At 48.7% G+C, this 15,353-nt stretch overlaps 1 protein-coding gene across 1 annotated transcript; it reads left to right on the forward strand.

The window, feature by feature from the left end:
* The first annotated feature begins 3,420 nt into the window (after nucleotides 1-3,420).
* On the forward strand, nucleotides 3,421-14,997 carry LOC135809736 (probable tubulin polyglutamylase ttll-9). The gene is made up of 8 exons (XM_065323151.1): nucleotides 3,421-3,792; nucleotides 7,926-7,995; nucleotides 9,855-9,935; nucleotides 11,251-11,393; nucleotides 11,839-12,493; nucleotides 13,120-13,217; nucleotides 13,354-13,474; nucleotides 14,095-14,997. Exons 1-8 carry the CDS (start codon nucleotides 3,536-3,538, stop codon nucleotides 14,233-14,235), a joined length of 1,566 nt encoding a protein of 521 aa, XP_065179223.1. The 5' UTR covers nucleotides 3,421-3,535; the 3' UTR covers nucleotides 14,236-14,997.
* The last annotated feature ends 356 nt before the right edge of the window (nucleotides 14,998-15,353 follow it).

Consider the following 15,353-nt stretch of genomic DNA (forward strand, 5'->3'; position numbering starts at 1 on the left):
CGCACTAAGCGATCATCAGAAAACAGTAATGAGAAATCTGGATCAGTATTGGTTTATATACTCACAAATCAAAGTGTAAATAGCTGCAGCATGGCGTAAATCTAAAAGTTGTAAATGGCAGCAGTGCAAAACGTGAATGACTGCATCATGAGGCAAATCCAAAAGTAAAAGTGTATGACAGCAGTGGTGAAAGGTGACAACCACTGGAGCCGGTTGTCTCTTACTTAATTTGGTGATGGCTGTGGATGGTTTGAAGTTCCGAAGGTAGTACCTATTCTCGTGGCGACACTTTGACACAAGCTCACTCCTTTTGTTGAGAGAGAGGCGCTTGGGTGCTTGCGCGATTGCCAATTTTTCCGCCAGGCACAGGTTGCACCTTTTGCTTTTGTTGCTGTAGGCCGCTGCTCTGCGGTGTACCGCCCATTGAATGCTGCATGCCTTCCCTTCATTATTCTTGGTCCAGACGTACTGCGATAGGCGGGTGTCCTTCTTGTGTTGTCTGTGGCGGTTAGCCACGCTCCGTCCAGTGGACATGAGTCTTTCGCCCGACAGTTCGCCCGACGCTTTGCACTGCCGCCATTCACAACTTTTAGATTTGCTCCATGCTGCAGCTATTTACACTTTGTGAGTATATATAAACCAATACTGATCCGGATTTCTTATTACTATTTTCTGATGATCACTTTGTGCGTGAAACTCGGAGTAAAACACTTTCGCTGTCCTCCTATTGTTTATACATGTAACTATCATGACTCAACAGAAACTGAAATCAGTCTGAACCAGACCGTTCTTCATCTTGTGCGATTTGGATCCTGAATCCACTAGTGCACTAGCATGGTAGTAATACTTACATGTATAGTATTGGCATGCACGGACAAGAACATTCATTAGCAAAACAACAACCGTGACATGCCATAGGCTTGACTACAAGCCCGGTCGGGGAGTCCGGAGGGAGAACAAGGGGGGGGGCTTCATTTTTTCACTGGCTCTCACAGTCTCAGAGACAGGGCCTAGGCCAGGGAGTGTCATGCAAGTGCACTGTTCAGAGAAGCTAGAAGCCCCAAAAGACCTTGTACCCAAGGCCAGGGGTGGTGGTTATCCACAGGTTTTACAGTGCAATCATTTTATCACCCGGGACTCCCTGAGTATCAACTCCCATGGTTTGGTTTGCGATGTAAAATAAAACTTCAGCAATGATATTTGTCTAAGCCGCTAGGGTTTACCGGGTGTTAGCGGCCGTCGTGAGTTCCCTTTTTTTCTTTTTTTTCTTTTTTTTAATACGAAAGTCCACTATATACCCGAATATGTGCGAGAAGTGGTGGCGGGGCAAGGCTGCTCTGCCGACCTCAAAGGTCTCGGCGTCTACGCAGACAAAGCGCGCCATAATGCAGTAAAACCATGAGGAGGAGAGGAGGAAGAGGGGAAATGAATAATAGTGAGGAACGAGGACAATGGGTAGATGGTCGTGAGAGAAGCAGAGTGAAACTGAAAGATAATGTCACATTGTGTTAAGGGGGGGGGGGTGTGCTAGTGAGGCGCTGGTCTAAACCGTTTCATAGGGCGTCGGTGGCTTCTTGCCAGTTCAGGTGCAGCAGATACTTGTTGCATTTTCCTTGAAGGATTGGAGCTGTCTGGGTTGCGGTCGTGCTGGTAAAATGGTCGCTGGTAGGCTGTTCCACAAGGGAATAATGCAGTCTGGGTAGGAACCCTGGCCTGGAGGCTGCTACGAGTGCGCACGGGCAGCGTGGACTTGAGCTGGAGCGGGTGGCAGTGGGCAGTCTCCGTGGCTAACCTAGTGGGTCGACCACCCACTGGGCGGGGGTTCAAACCGGTTGGCTGGAGGTGGGAGGCCTTCAGGGCCGAATCAGGGGGCTTGTTGTTGGAAGGTAGGACAGCTTGAAGATGAACGAAAGCGCAGCAACTATCGGCGGTGTTTCAGGCTGCAGCGCTGGGGAGCCAGGCGCCTGGGCCAATCACCTTTAGTGCCTTGTGCTGTATTTTATCCAGCCTGGATGTGCATGACCCCATCCACACCAGGCAGCAGTATTCCATTGTTGGCCGCACGAAGCCTTTGTAGACTGCCGTGCCGCCGCTAGAGTCCAACAGGGGTGCAACCTTTCTCAAGAAGTGTAGGCGTTGGGCAGCCTTAGAGGCCACGGCTCGGAGGTGTTGCGAGTAGGACAGTCGCGAGTCGAATGCTGCGCCCAGAAGTTCAATTTCCTTCTCTTCAGGAACAGTCACGCCATTGAAGAGCACTGGTGGGAGCGCTGGGGGAGGCTTGCGGTGGTCAATGATGAGGGCCTGAAATTTGGATGGCTGGAAGGTGACCTTCCACTTAGAAGTTGGAACCCCAGTGGGAGATGGCGTCCACTGCTTCCTGGAGTTGTGTTGCAGAATCGGATACTAGTATGCTGGCAGTGGCAGAGATGCACTGATACAGTGTCGTGATATCTGCATACATGTACATGTAGGTCACTGTTTTCGAACACGGTGGTCCTCCACCTTGTTATGTCAACGAACAACATGTTTTCAACAAAACAAGGTTTATCTAATAGTACAGTCGATTCCACATACATGTAATTATTATTAATGAACTCCGATACAGCGAATTTCGTGATAATTATAGCGAGCCGTTGTCCATGTCCCTGTTTGAACCCGTACAAAATTGACCCTTTATAGTGAACAGTTTTCGTTTATAACGAACCAAATCTTGTAGGACTGCATGTAAACCAAATGTAGTCATACTGTCATGCGCCACATGTCAGCCCTGATTTGCTGCTTGTGTAAGTGTATTTCTGTTATAACGAACTACTTCGGCTATAAAGAACTCCCGCACAATGGTGTTCGTTATTATCAGGAGTGAACTGAAATCCGGCCAATGCTCTGCTAGCTACCGGTCGATGTACAGACAGCATAGCATGGGTTGCATGCAGTGCTGAAACCGTGACCCCTGGCCCTGGTCGTATATTTAGCTTCTCTTGCCCCGCCTCCACTGCTTCCTTCTCTTGCCCCGCCTCCACTGCTTCGGCTGCCATCGATTCGCTAGGTGCATCTCTGTGCGTTTTTGGCGGCGTTTGCACCAGGGAGTCGTATACTCCCTGGTTTGCACCATGTAGATCTACCATGATCAGAATGATGGTTTGTGGTCATCTCGTAAAACAAATTCACTGCAGCACTCCTACACTACGTCACTAGGCTACAGTGCCACTACAATGTACAGTGAAATCCAGTCGGTTCACGCGAGTACGCGCCGGGCGTTACGCAGCGCGCGCTAGATCATGTAGACCTGCGATTGGCTGCGATCGAACACGTACAGACTTGTACTTGTATCAACTATCATGCTGTCAACCAACAACAATAAAAATACACACATGATTGAGTGTATTTTTTAATTGTTTACTTGCGTTTTCTCTCGCGCTCGCTCGCGCTCATCATCAGCTCATCGCCCAGTGCTTTGTAATTTTATTCTCGCCGCAACCGCGATGCTGCTAAGTGCGCGGTGTGCTCGTCCTCGGCCTCCGTGCTATGTTTCGAGATGCGTTTCTATCAGAGAATCCTTCTGTCGCTGTTTGTCTGCATGCCATGGCTGCTGCTCCTGACGTGCACTGATTTTCAACGGCTATGGTTGCCATCGAGGAATCATCGGGCTTCTAGTACAATCTCCTCACCATTGCCAGTCCGAAATGAAAACCTCACAAGAGCAGCGGCGTTGCGCGTCACGCGCCTGGAGAAGCGCCCACTGCTGGTGAGGTTTGGGTGGTACGTGGACGGCACGAGCCCTGTGCATTTCGGGTAAGTAAAGACGACTGGGACTGTGGGGAGGCTTTCACTAAATAACTACTGTTCAATGTGTCCTGGAAATTTCTGGCCAGTTGCAAGGCTCCAGCCCGTGCCCAGGTCTGTAAAAGTAACACTGGGATTTCACGTGGTCCAACCAATGGATCCATGGAATACTTCACCTGAACTGAACATTATTGGTGAAAACCCCAGTTTTGCATGAAAGGCACGTATTCACTGCAGGCGCACGTGACTAGCGCTGCGGGGGGGGGGGGGGGGGGGAACAAGTAGTTTTTCTCATTTGCGTACATGGTAAATTCGCACTTTACTCTTGACTTGTTGAGCCGTCTCGAACGTTGTATTCCGCAAATTCCACTTCCACTCCGTTGGGTCACTACTATTGCATACCTTGAAGACCAGTAGTCTATATCGAAAGAAACTCACAAGTTCCAGCGATTAGAGAAACTTCTTTTCCACGCATTTGTATACATTTGTATGCGGAATCGAACGAGTGTCCCCACAGCGTGGCTCACGCGCGCCCATACCATGTATGCAGCGTGGGCGCCCGCCATTTTAGATGAATATGTGCCATTGGGTAGGTCAACCATTTCGAACTACAGAAAAATCTGTGACTAACGACCACCCCGTAGGGCCAGAGAAAGCGGTCTTTAATGGCAGATGGTCCTTAGTTAGAGGTTTGCACCGCACAACCATAATAATGAGACTGTCCGTGCCTGGCAAAGTGGTCTGTAGTACCAGGCTGGTCGCTAGTCACAGTGGTCTTTAGTTACAGTGGTCGCTAGTCACAGTGGTCTCTAGTACCAGGCTGGTCGCTAGTCACAGTGGTCGCTAGTAGCAGGCTGGTCGCTAGTCACAGTGGTCGCTAGTACCAGGCTGGTCGCTAGTCACGGTGGTCTGTAGTACCAGGCTGGTCTCTAGTCACGGTGGTCTGTAGTACCAGGCTGGTCGCTAGTCACGGTGGTCTGTAGTAGCAGGCTGGTCGCTAGTCACGGTGGTCTGTAGTAGCAGGCTGGTCGCTAGTCACGGTGGTCTGTAGTACCAGGCTGGTCGCTAGTCACAGTGGTCTCTAGTAGCAGGCTGGTCGCTAGTCACGGTGGTCTGTAGTAGCAGGCTGGTCGCTAGTCACGGTGGTCTGTAGTACCAGGCTGGTCGCTAGTCACGGTGGTCTGTAGTAGCAGGCTGGTCGCTAGTCACGGTGGTCTGTAGTAGCAGGCTGGTCGCTAGTCACGGTGGTCTGTAGTAGCAGGCTGGTCGCTAGTCACGGTGGTCTTTAGTTACAGGTTTTACTGTACAATACAGGTGCGGCCATGGTCGGCCTGACAACGGCCGGACCGGACCGGTTGCTACTGCCCTGTAAGCAATGGCACAAGTAATGCAACGGATCTTGTTTCCTGCAATGCATGGGTCAAGGAGCACCAGCTAGATGTTCATGTACATGCACATGCATATGGCGCCGGTGAACACTCGATCTTCAGCAGCGTTTGAACACAGTGTACATGATTTTTGTTTACAGGGCAGGGGCGTCGGAAGGTATTTTAGTGTGGTACCGTCAGCCATCTGAAGTACAATTTACTCGTGGGGAAGGGATGGCTGAGCCGAAATTTTTTGGGAATTTAGAGCCCATTTTATTGATCCACGGGATACTTGGGGCAAATAGTGGTACACGGTCAATACCGTAGTGACCGTACCGTGTGCAACGTCCCTGCAGGGGGAAGTGGTCCCGTCCACCGCAAAGAGGGCTCAACAGTGCTGGGGTGCACAGTGGAGCTGATTTTCTTTACATGTATTTTAAAAGTGTAAAGTAAAGTTTGCACAACCAGGTACAGGTACCGTACTGGCACGATTAGTGCCTTTGGGGCACTATTTTTTCAATGTCCATCACAGATGGGGCAGTATTCAAGAGAGGGCACTATTTTTTCATTGCTGGTACATTTGCGTCATCCAGCATAAAACAAAGAAAATCAGAGCCTAAAGTGTACTGTAAACGCTCACGACTCCACAGAAACGGGAACAAGACCTGCGATTTTGTTCCTGAAAACACCAGTGCCGAGAACATTAGCAAAAGAACACCAAACTTGCACATGGGCTTGGTTACAAGACTGGCGGGGGGGGGGGCACTATTCCAGAGAGGGCTCTATTTTTCACTGGCTCTTGGAGACTAGGGCACTATTCGAGATAGGGCACTATTCAAGAGAGGGCTCTAATCACACGAGTACGGTAATCATATTTTCCGGGGTGTTCAGAGCCGTACTTTGAAATGCCTAAACTTGAACTCAAAAATTGTCCCTGCCCCCCCCCCCCCCCCTTAGACTGTGGATGCTGGCTTTGAATCATATGCATGAAGTGCTGTAGCACTTCATGCATATAATGCATGTATGGTGTCATTGAACTACTTTTCATGTCCTGCAATCCATTATTGTACTAGTGTGGAGCTTCTACATGTTGTCAGTTCTGAGTGAAAGACTAACTGGGCAACTTTTGTAGAGCTTCAGGTGTGCTTCTCAACGTTTTAACGGAAACGTCTTATGTCGTACATGTGTGTGTATGTGCGGCTTATACACCGAATGCCAACAAAAATACGAATTTTGGACGCGAAAGGGGGGGGGGTGGTAGACTCCGGTGCAGCTAACACACCGGGATAATGTGGAACATAATCTTTACGGTACACAGTGCCAGGATAATGCAGTCAGTGAATGATACAATACTCACTCGATTAGACGCTGGGGTCTTCAATATGTTTCCAATGCCAACTTTGAAGAGGAGGCCTGTGTGCTCGCTTGTAAGGGTGAACAATCAGTCGAGAACGTCTTGGGGGTAGTCAAGAAGTGCAAGCAATGTTACGTTAACTGTACATTATGATCTATGCTGTATGATGTATCATTCTAAAATAGAATGTTGGCGTGCAACCAGAGTGCAATTCTTGGCGTTCTTTGGGCGGTATCTGTATTTGGGCACAAAAAAAAGGTGCGTGGTGGCATCGACTTACACAAAGGGCGTGACTTATACAATCACTGTGTCTGCGTACTACTGTCCCCAGACAAACTTGCTTTAACCAAGTTGTGCTTAGAATCGACTATGCCTACTATTGCCTAGTGCAACCGACGCCCTCCAAAGGCCCCCCCCCCCATGCCTCACATGGGGGGGGGGGGCATTGCGAGTGAATGTGAAATTTTGTGTTGTACCTTAGGCTACAAATTCTAGGACGCAATACAACAAACTGGTCCAGCTCTGTACCTAAAAAAAAAGAAAAAAAGTTAGCCGGATTCGCGGCCGCATCACCTGACGTGTTGCGGAATACATCAAGCAAATACATTCGCATCGGCGGGCCACCACTTCGCCCATATATTCTCAGTGTCGAATGCATACCTCACAAGTGAGTCAGGGGAGAGGGGATAAGTCTCTCAACAAGCCGGCGTGTAAAGGCCCTATAACCCCATAAACCGCATCCTTGTTACCCTCACACCGAGCAAGTGAGTGCCCAGTTCACCGTGGGTGTCGGCACAGTTCATTGCATGTAAAGTGGTACTCGCCTGCATCATCGCGATTGAGAGAGCGCTAAACACACTCCCAGTTACCAGCGCAGGTTTTGAACTCGTAACCTCATGATTCGCCGGCAAGACTACAAACCAATCGGCTATACGCTTTGATGTACCTGGACAATCCAAATCACTAATGGGAGAGAGGAGGAGGAGGAGAGAGAGAGAGAGAGACTCGAAGTGTGTGTGCGTGTGCCGAAGCAGCCACGGTTCCAATATCATTGGCAAAAAAATAGAATTCAAGTCTTTCCTCAAACTCTTGAAAGTCGCCGCCGGTAAACGGCTGAAGCGATGATATCCGAGCCATATCTTCGTCGCCAGTTGTTGTGTCCTACCCCAGGGGGTTCTACTCGGACTCATCCAGCTCGATCACACACACACACACGAGGCCATTACAGATGTCAGTACATCTCAAACTCCATATCCGAAAAGGACCAAGCTCACGTGCGAGCATGTGCACTACATACATATGGTCCATGTCCAGGACATGACAGCGTGTGAGAGAGAGAGAGAGCCAAGAAAGAGGGAGAGAGAAAGAGAGAGATAAAGTAGCTTTTTAATCAGATTTACCTGGTTTCTGTTCTTGGTTAGGTATGGTGGCACGTCAGCAATGACAATCTTCTCTCCGCATGGTTTTGAAGAAACAACCGGCAATCACTGGGTAAGGGCCTCCATAAGGTGGCGCTCTACTCTATATGTTTAGCAGATTACGGTGACAGTAGCATGCAGGTATTGCTGACATGGCAGTGCATGACTTCACCAGCTTGGATTCAAGGCATTGGGGTGGATGCGTGCGTGCATGCGTGTGTGCGTGGGTGCCATGCGTGCGTGGGTGCGTGAGGGTGGGCAGGCTGGGTGCATGGGTGTAGGACGCAATGATTATGCAAACAAGATCTTCAACCCGTAAAATACTCATCTTGAAAAAGCCTGGCACCTCCTCACCTACATCTTTCCTGGGACAATGTGCTCATTGCACGTTGCCAACATTTGGAATGCACGAGTAATGTATGATGTGAGCACTACTGTAGTATTCTGGCATCAGGAGTGTACTGTTCAGCACCCAACACAGCCATGCTCAAGTGTACTGTTCAGCACCCAACACAGCCATGCTCAAGTGTACTGTTCAGCACCCAACACAGCCATGCTCAAGTGTACTGTTCAGCACCCAACACAGCCATGCTCAAGTGTACTGTTCAGCACCCAACACAGCCATGCTCAAGTGTACTGTTCAGCACCCAACACAGCCATGCTCAAGTGTACTGTTCAGCACCCAACACAGCCATGCTCAAGTGTACTGTTCAGCACCCAACACAGCCATGCTCAAGTGTACTGTTCAGCACCCAACACAGCCATGCTCAAGTGTACTGTTCAGCACCCAACACAGCCATGCTCAAGTGTACTGTTCAGCACCCAACACAGCCATGCTCAAGTGTACTGTTCAGCACTCAACACAGCCATGCTCAAGTGTACTGTTCAGCACCCAACACAGCCATGCTCAAGTGTACTGTTCAGCACCCAACACAGCCATGCTCAAGTGTACTGTTCAGCACCCAACACAGCCATGCTCAAGTGTACTGTTCAGCACCCAACACAGCCATGCTCAAGTGTACTGTTCAGCACCCAACACAGCCATGCTCAAGTGTACTGTTCAGCACCCAACACAGCCATGCTCAAGTGTACTGTTCAGCACCCAACACAGCCATGCTCAGGTGTACTGTTCAGCACCCAACACAGCCATGCTCAGGTGTACTGTTCAGCACCCAACACAGCCATGCTCAAGTGTACTGTTCAGCACCCAACACAGCCATGCTCAAGTGTACTGTTCAGCACCCAACACAGCCATGCTCAAGTGTACTGTTCAGCACCCAACACAGCCATGCTCAAGTGTACTGTTCAGCACCCAACACAGCCATGCTCAAGTGTACTGTTCAGCACCCAACACAGCCATGCTCAAGTGTACTGTTCAGCACCCAACACAGCCATGCTCAAGTGTACTGTTCAGCACCCAACACAGCCATGCTCAAGTGTACTGTTCAGCACCCAACACAGCCATGCTCAGGTGACTCACAGTAGTGTGCAGAATGTGCACGGGCGTGCAAACTACTGTAAAATCGGAAAGTCTAACGAGTCACAAAGTCTAACGTTTTAACGACCAATAATTTTTCATTATTTGAAAAAATCATTATCGCTAGATGTCTGTGTAAAGATGCGCATACAGATGGATGGCCAGATAGCCATCGTTAAACTTTCTGCACGTAATCATACCAAAATTATAAAAACGTTAAACTTTTTGGTCGTTAGACTTTCCGCTTTTCAGTACGTGATTGCATCACGAACTTTGAACAACATGGCTTTACGTGCTCGTGTAATGGGGCACCAGAACGGGCGATGAATGTCATGACTTGGACATCTGGTGATGTTTTGATGTTGCGGTGTTGTACGTAACTGTGCACTGGTACGTGTGTGTAGATCGACGTTTGATATTGACCCGATCTCTCCGTGTGCTATCTGTCCCATCAGGATCTTCTATGGACGATGGTTCCGCAATGGGAGAACATGGCGAAAACGGGCAACCATCACTACAAGCCAAGGCCATGGCAGGTACATGTACATGTATATATACGTGTGCTTCAGTCGTCCATTACACGCGGCACAGTGTCAGCAATGCAAAGAGTGCCGGGTTTAGTACTGCTGGTGTGGAGAGCCTGACTGTAGCATCTCAAGTGATCTGATGGCAATGCAGCCACTAAACAGAAGGATGGATTTCCATTTCTATTTTAAAGCGAGATCTTTTAAAACTTGGAATACAGTAGAGTGCCGATTATCCGCACCACTCGGGGTGCGGACTGTCTCCAGAGAGTTCGGATGAGAAGAATGTTCGGATAAGGGAGCAGTCGCACAGCTATCTAAAACATGCATATTCCCGCATTTTCACCATTTTTTGTCCTCTTCGGCAGTACAACAGGAACTAGGCACACTCCAGCTCCTCAACATGACACTATCGTTATACATTTCGACTCCAACCTGTTGTAATACATCCTGTGCATCGCTTGAATGGTGCTGCGAGTGGCGAAATCAGCAAAACCACGAAAACCTGCTAATTTTGTTTTTGACCGGCCGGACCAGGCGATCCGGATAGTTGGCGCGCGGATAATCGGCGTTATACTGTATCAAGACCTGTGTTGAATATATTCTGCAATGTAACAACAATACATTTGATGATGTTCTGGCGAAGATGGTGGTGTTGCCAATTTTCTACACAGAGCAGTCGTCATCCGCAACATTTTTGGGAAGGAGTGCCGATGCATGCTCCTATAACGTCTTAGCCTTTCATCAAGCTGGTGGTCACATACAACACCCTAAATAGAACCAAGGCCGTGTGAGTTACAGGCAACGGTTCTCCCTCTGAAAACCTAGCATACTGCTAGCAAGAGTACATAACCCCAAGAGTGTGCAACTGCCTGCACAACCTCTATGCTGCGCTGCGACGGCAGAACTTCACATCACGTGACATGGTTCAAAAGGTTATGCTGGCAAACAGTGCAAAGTGACCACAAGAGAGTTGTACCCAAAGCTGGGCTGCGTACAACCCTGTATCTATCATGCACAGAGTGCGAATAATGTGTACGGGTTCATCACGTGATGTGAAGTTCTGCCGTCGCAGACCCCATAGCTGGAGTTGCACACTCTTGGGTTATGTACTCTTGCTGCTAGTGACAGGCCTGGTTCAAATCTGGCCTTGGGAAATTTATTTTTCGTTGCTATCAGGTTCGGCCTCATTTTCTCTGTGCTGCGCTGATGAGTCCACAGAGGATAAAACAGTTCTGTCCGTAGATTGAGCATACTTTTGGTTAGATATTCATTCATTCATGTGAGCACCACGACAATATGGTAATGCTTTGCTCTCTGACCAAAGGTCCACAACCACTGCCTGGGACTGAAGAACAACGAGGGAATGGCTGGTACGAAGGAATCACAGTGGAAGCATGTCTGGCAGATGCAGCTGCGGTATGGCGAGGAGGAGTTTGGCTTTATGCCGGAAACATTGGTTCTACCAGAGTAAGACGATATGTAAGAAACAGCTGTTGGTTTGGTGTTAATTCCTAGCAATATTCACCACTGTACTCGGCATGCGACTACTACTGCACATTTCTCCACCACTCATGTTGTTGCCATCTACATGTTATTGCATTTTACCACTGCTCTCTCTCTCTCTCTCTCTCTCTCTCTCTCTCTCTCTCTCTCTCTCTCTCTCTCTCTCTCTCTCTCTCCACCACAACTCTCTGTGCTTGGCGCAATGCATGCTACTCACAGCTTACTACCTGCAGCCATCGTGTTAATACCAATACTTTGTACTGAGTTTGTAGCACTCTGTGACTCTGCTGTCCAGTCTTTGATTTACATTGTTGTACGATTTACTGTAGTCCTGGGTCCACACCATAGGAATGATTAAATTGCTGTGTTGTTGTTTTTGCTTTGATACTCTATCCTATGTTTTGCACAGTGACGAAACAAAGATCAAGGAGCGTCTTCGCTCATCGCCGCAACCCTGGATCTTGAAGCCGTCAATTGGGAAGCAAGCACTTGGTGTGAAAATCGTTACAAATCGCAAGCAGCTGCCAAGTTTCCGACAGAAGGAGAATGCTGGGAAGAGGTTTGTCCTGCAGCGCTACGTCACTGATCCGCTTCTCGTACTTGGCCGGAAGTTTCACATGCGCCTCTACTTGGTCTTAACAAGCCTGTCTCCTCTACGAGTACTGGCACACGATGAGGGACTGGTGCTGTTTGCTGTGCACAATTACTCCTTGGATGCAGGCACGTTTGAAGACATGAAAGTGCACCTGACCAATTCGGCCGTTGCTGACCGAAACAAGGCGCAAGGCTCGCTGAATGGGTGGCTCTTGAGCACACTGTGGAAGCATTTGACGTTGGTGATTGGCCACAGCGCAGTCCAGTCGATGCAAAGAGATATTGACGATGCATTTGTCAAGCTGGCACTCAGCGCCCAGTTGGAGAATGGCGGATTTGAGCAGCGGCGCTCCGGCGGATGTTTTGATTTGCTCGGCGTTGACGTGCTGGTTGACAGCAAGCACAGAGTACATGTGATGGAGGTCAACGTTGGCCCAGAGGTTGTATCCCAGGATCCAAGTACACACGAGGTATGTGTATTCATAGTGCATGATGTTCATTCGAGAAAAGAAAAAAAAACACTAACTTGTATTTGGTGTTTTGGAAGCCTGGCCTGCCTTTCTATTGGTTGCATTTCGTTTGGATTCCGCACTGGGCAGGCTATATCGGTATATGGATTAGAGGACTCGGTCCGGTGTAGTAGCGAACGTGTTCTGTGCCGCTTGGTGATATGCAACAGTCATCGCCGGATTCACAAATCCACAGTATGGATTGGTCCGGACTGAAGAGCCGCGGCGGGAAGCTGTTCTAGATGGAATCTTGTTAGACCCCCTGTACGCCAATACCCGATTGGCCAAGATTTGTTATGTCCTAATATAGCACTTGTTTGGGGTGGCGTTAAGCAGGCACTGGTGTGAGCAGAGGTACTACTTCAAGGTATAAGGTCAAAGCAGGTGCTTTCCTTTCTTTTCTTTTTGATACTGTTTGGAAACAATACTCTCGGCACTAGTTTGGGAGACATTGATAATAGAAATGGATGCCTCTGTGAAGACGTGTAGTCAAAATATTCTGAGTAGCACAAGATATCAATGTTGGTGATGGGATGGCTCATGATGTTCTTCTTTTCTTTTCATTTTTTTCATTGTTGACGCTTCAGGCCAACGAGCTTGCTCACAAAGCCGTGCTTACAGATCTTGTACCGCTGGCGGCCATGACTGACTCTCCGGAGAATGTAAAGAAAGGCTTTGAAGAAAAGTAAGTAAGGTGGAGTGTCACTGAACCAAAATTGCAGCCACTGTCTTTATGTTACGTTGAATGAGAGTTCGTCATGCTTGGAAATGCAATTATATTTAATTGTACTACCCATTTGCTTGTACATGCTTCATTGCAGACTTCTTCAGTTCATGGATGAGCATAAGCAATCGCTTTGTGCCCCAAACGCCTTTGTCCTGGAGACCGCTAACTGCCTCACGACGCAGGATGTGGAGGATCTGTGGAGGCTGCACAGAGAGGTGGGTGCATGAACTAGGCATCTTAACTAATGACATGGAGGACACTTGTGCACGTGGCACGGGGACATGCCAATGACGTATACGTGGTAACTCAACTGTGCATTGACTTCAAGTACATGAAAATAAGAACGATCCAGGCTACGAGGCTGACCCCCCCCCCCCCCCTCTCCCAGTTCTTTTGCACCCGACAGTACTGGCATGCTACATTTCACACATACCCGGTAAAGTACCGTTGATCCCCCCCCCCCCCCACGCCGTGTCGCTTCCCAGCTCGTTTTTCGGCAGGGAGCGGGAATTAGCCTATGATCAAGTCGTTCAAGTGCAGTACGATGTACAACAAAGCAGAAGATCAGACCTGGGATGCTGGATTGTGCACATTTTCATCCTGCACTCGCACTTATTGTGTACAGCAGTACATGGGTCGGTTCAACATCGTATTTCGTTGTATACGTCGACGTCGCTTCGCAGGCAGAAATTCGACAGGGGGCGGGAATTAGAGAGGGAGCGGATCAACAGTACTTTACGGTATACGCGCATACGAGATACCGAGCAGGATGATGGGAGAAACTATTCACAGGTCTTTAATTCCCTTTCTCCCTTTGTGCTTCTGTTATGCTCAGACTGTACTTCTAGGTCATTTCCGCCGGCTATATCCAGCGCCAGGTACATCGAGCAAGTATACACAGTACTTCCATGCTGGATTGGATCCACGCAACTACTGGGCATTGAAATGGGTCGACGACTACTACTCGGTGACTTGAGAAACTATGATCTTGAATGAGTCAGTGGTTCTTTGATCTCGGGACAATTGGCTACAGTATCTCAATCGAGGCTACGGGTCGGGGACTCTGGCTATCAGCCACACGTCTTCTCTGAATCAAGTTGGCTTGCTGCTGCAATGCTACCCGAATGTCGACTGCTAATGGCCCGCTATGCAGGGAAGCAAACGGAGCTAAGGCACAATCAGGCAGCCGTGCCGGATCTGAGCCGGGAGTGAAGGCAGCAATAATACAGTACCCACACCGTGATGTGGAACATCCTATGTGCCAACATATCTCCTTCAGCTGCATCATTACATGAAGGGGTAGTGACTATCGAGTTTTCCAACTGAACAGCTATCTTCAGCTTCTCGTTGATTCACTATTCTTCCCCCTTTTTGTTTTCTATCATTTTTAAGCGAATTCTTTATCTGGTGCAGTCTGCCTCGTAACACAATGTGTCCGCTCTGGCTGGAGAGACACAGACAAGTCATGACGAGGACAGGCTGCTTCTGTTAACATGTGAAGAGATCATCCGGTGCACTGCTACTTGTATATTATTCTACTGACTACAGCATGCCGGTACTTCGGACTACACAGTAGTTGCTCAACTAGTATAGCACTACTCTGCCATTTTGCTCTCATTCCCAGCTGCTGGTTTCGTCAGTTTACTTGGCCTGACATGAGCATGTTCGGTATCGACCTTGACACTTAGCTGATCAGGCAATTCCTTTGTATGGAAACTTCCATCAAAGTGTGTGTTTTAACTGCTAGGAACGGTTGATGACTGGTGCGAAACTCAGCAGCAAACAAGACTCAAGAGCTGCACTTTGTCCTTCATTGAGTACCTGCGGTCGACTGCATTCCTGGCATGTGAATACTGGTCCTAGATTTTAGTATGTAACTTGTGACCAATGAAGACTCCCTATCTCCAGATCCCAATCGACATAGACTGCGTGAATTTGATTCTGAAAGTTTATTCCATGTGCGTGTTGTGCAAAGCATTCCAACAGGGCTTGAAAGTGCTACGCATGTTAGACCGGAGTCGTACATGCTTCATCGGGTAGCTTTCTTCACAGGAGGGTGATCCATCACATGCAAATGCAGCAATCGTTTGATCC

Source organism: Sycon ciliatum, chromosome 2, assembly GCF_964019385.1.
Source record: "Sycon ciliatum chromosome 2, ocSycCili1.1, whole genome shotgun sequence".
Taxonomy (NCBI): Eukaryota; Metazoa; Porifera; class Calcarea; order Leucosolenida; family Sycettidae; genus Sycon; species Sycon ciliatum.

What these genes read in the sequence shown, in the direction of transcription:
- LOC135809736 (XM_065323151.1), top strand. Translation starts at nt 3,536, where the DNA reads ATGCGTTTCTATCAGAGAATCCTTCTGTCGCTGTTTGTCTGCATGCCA. An exon ending in AAACAACCGGCAATCACTGG is followed by an intron (nt 7,996 to 9,854) that starts GTAAGGGCCTCC and finishes CTGTCCCATCAG; the next exon opens with GATCTTCTATGGACGATGGT. An exon ending in GAAACATTGGTTCTACCAGA is followed by an intron (nt 11,394 to 11,838) that starts GTAAGACGATAT and finishes TGTTTTGCACAG; the next exon opens with TGACGAAACAAAGATCAAGG.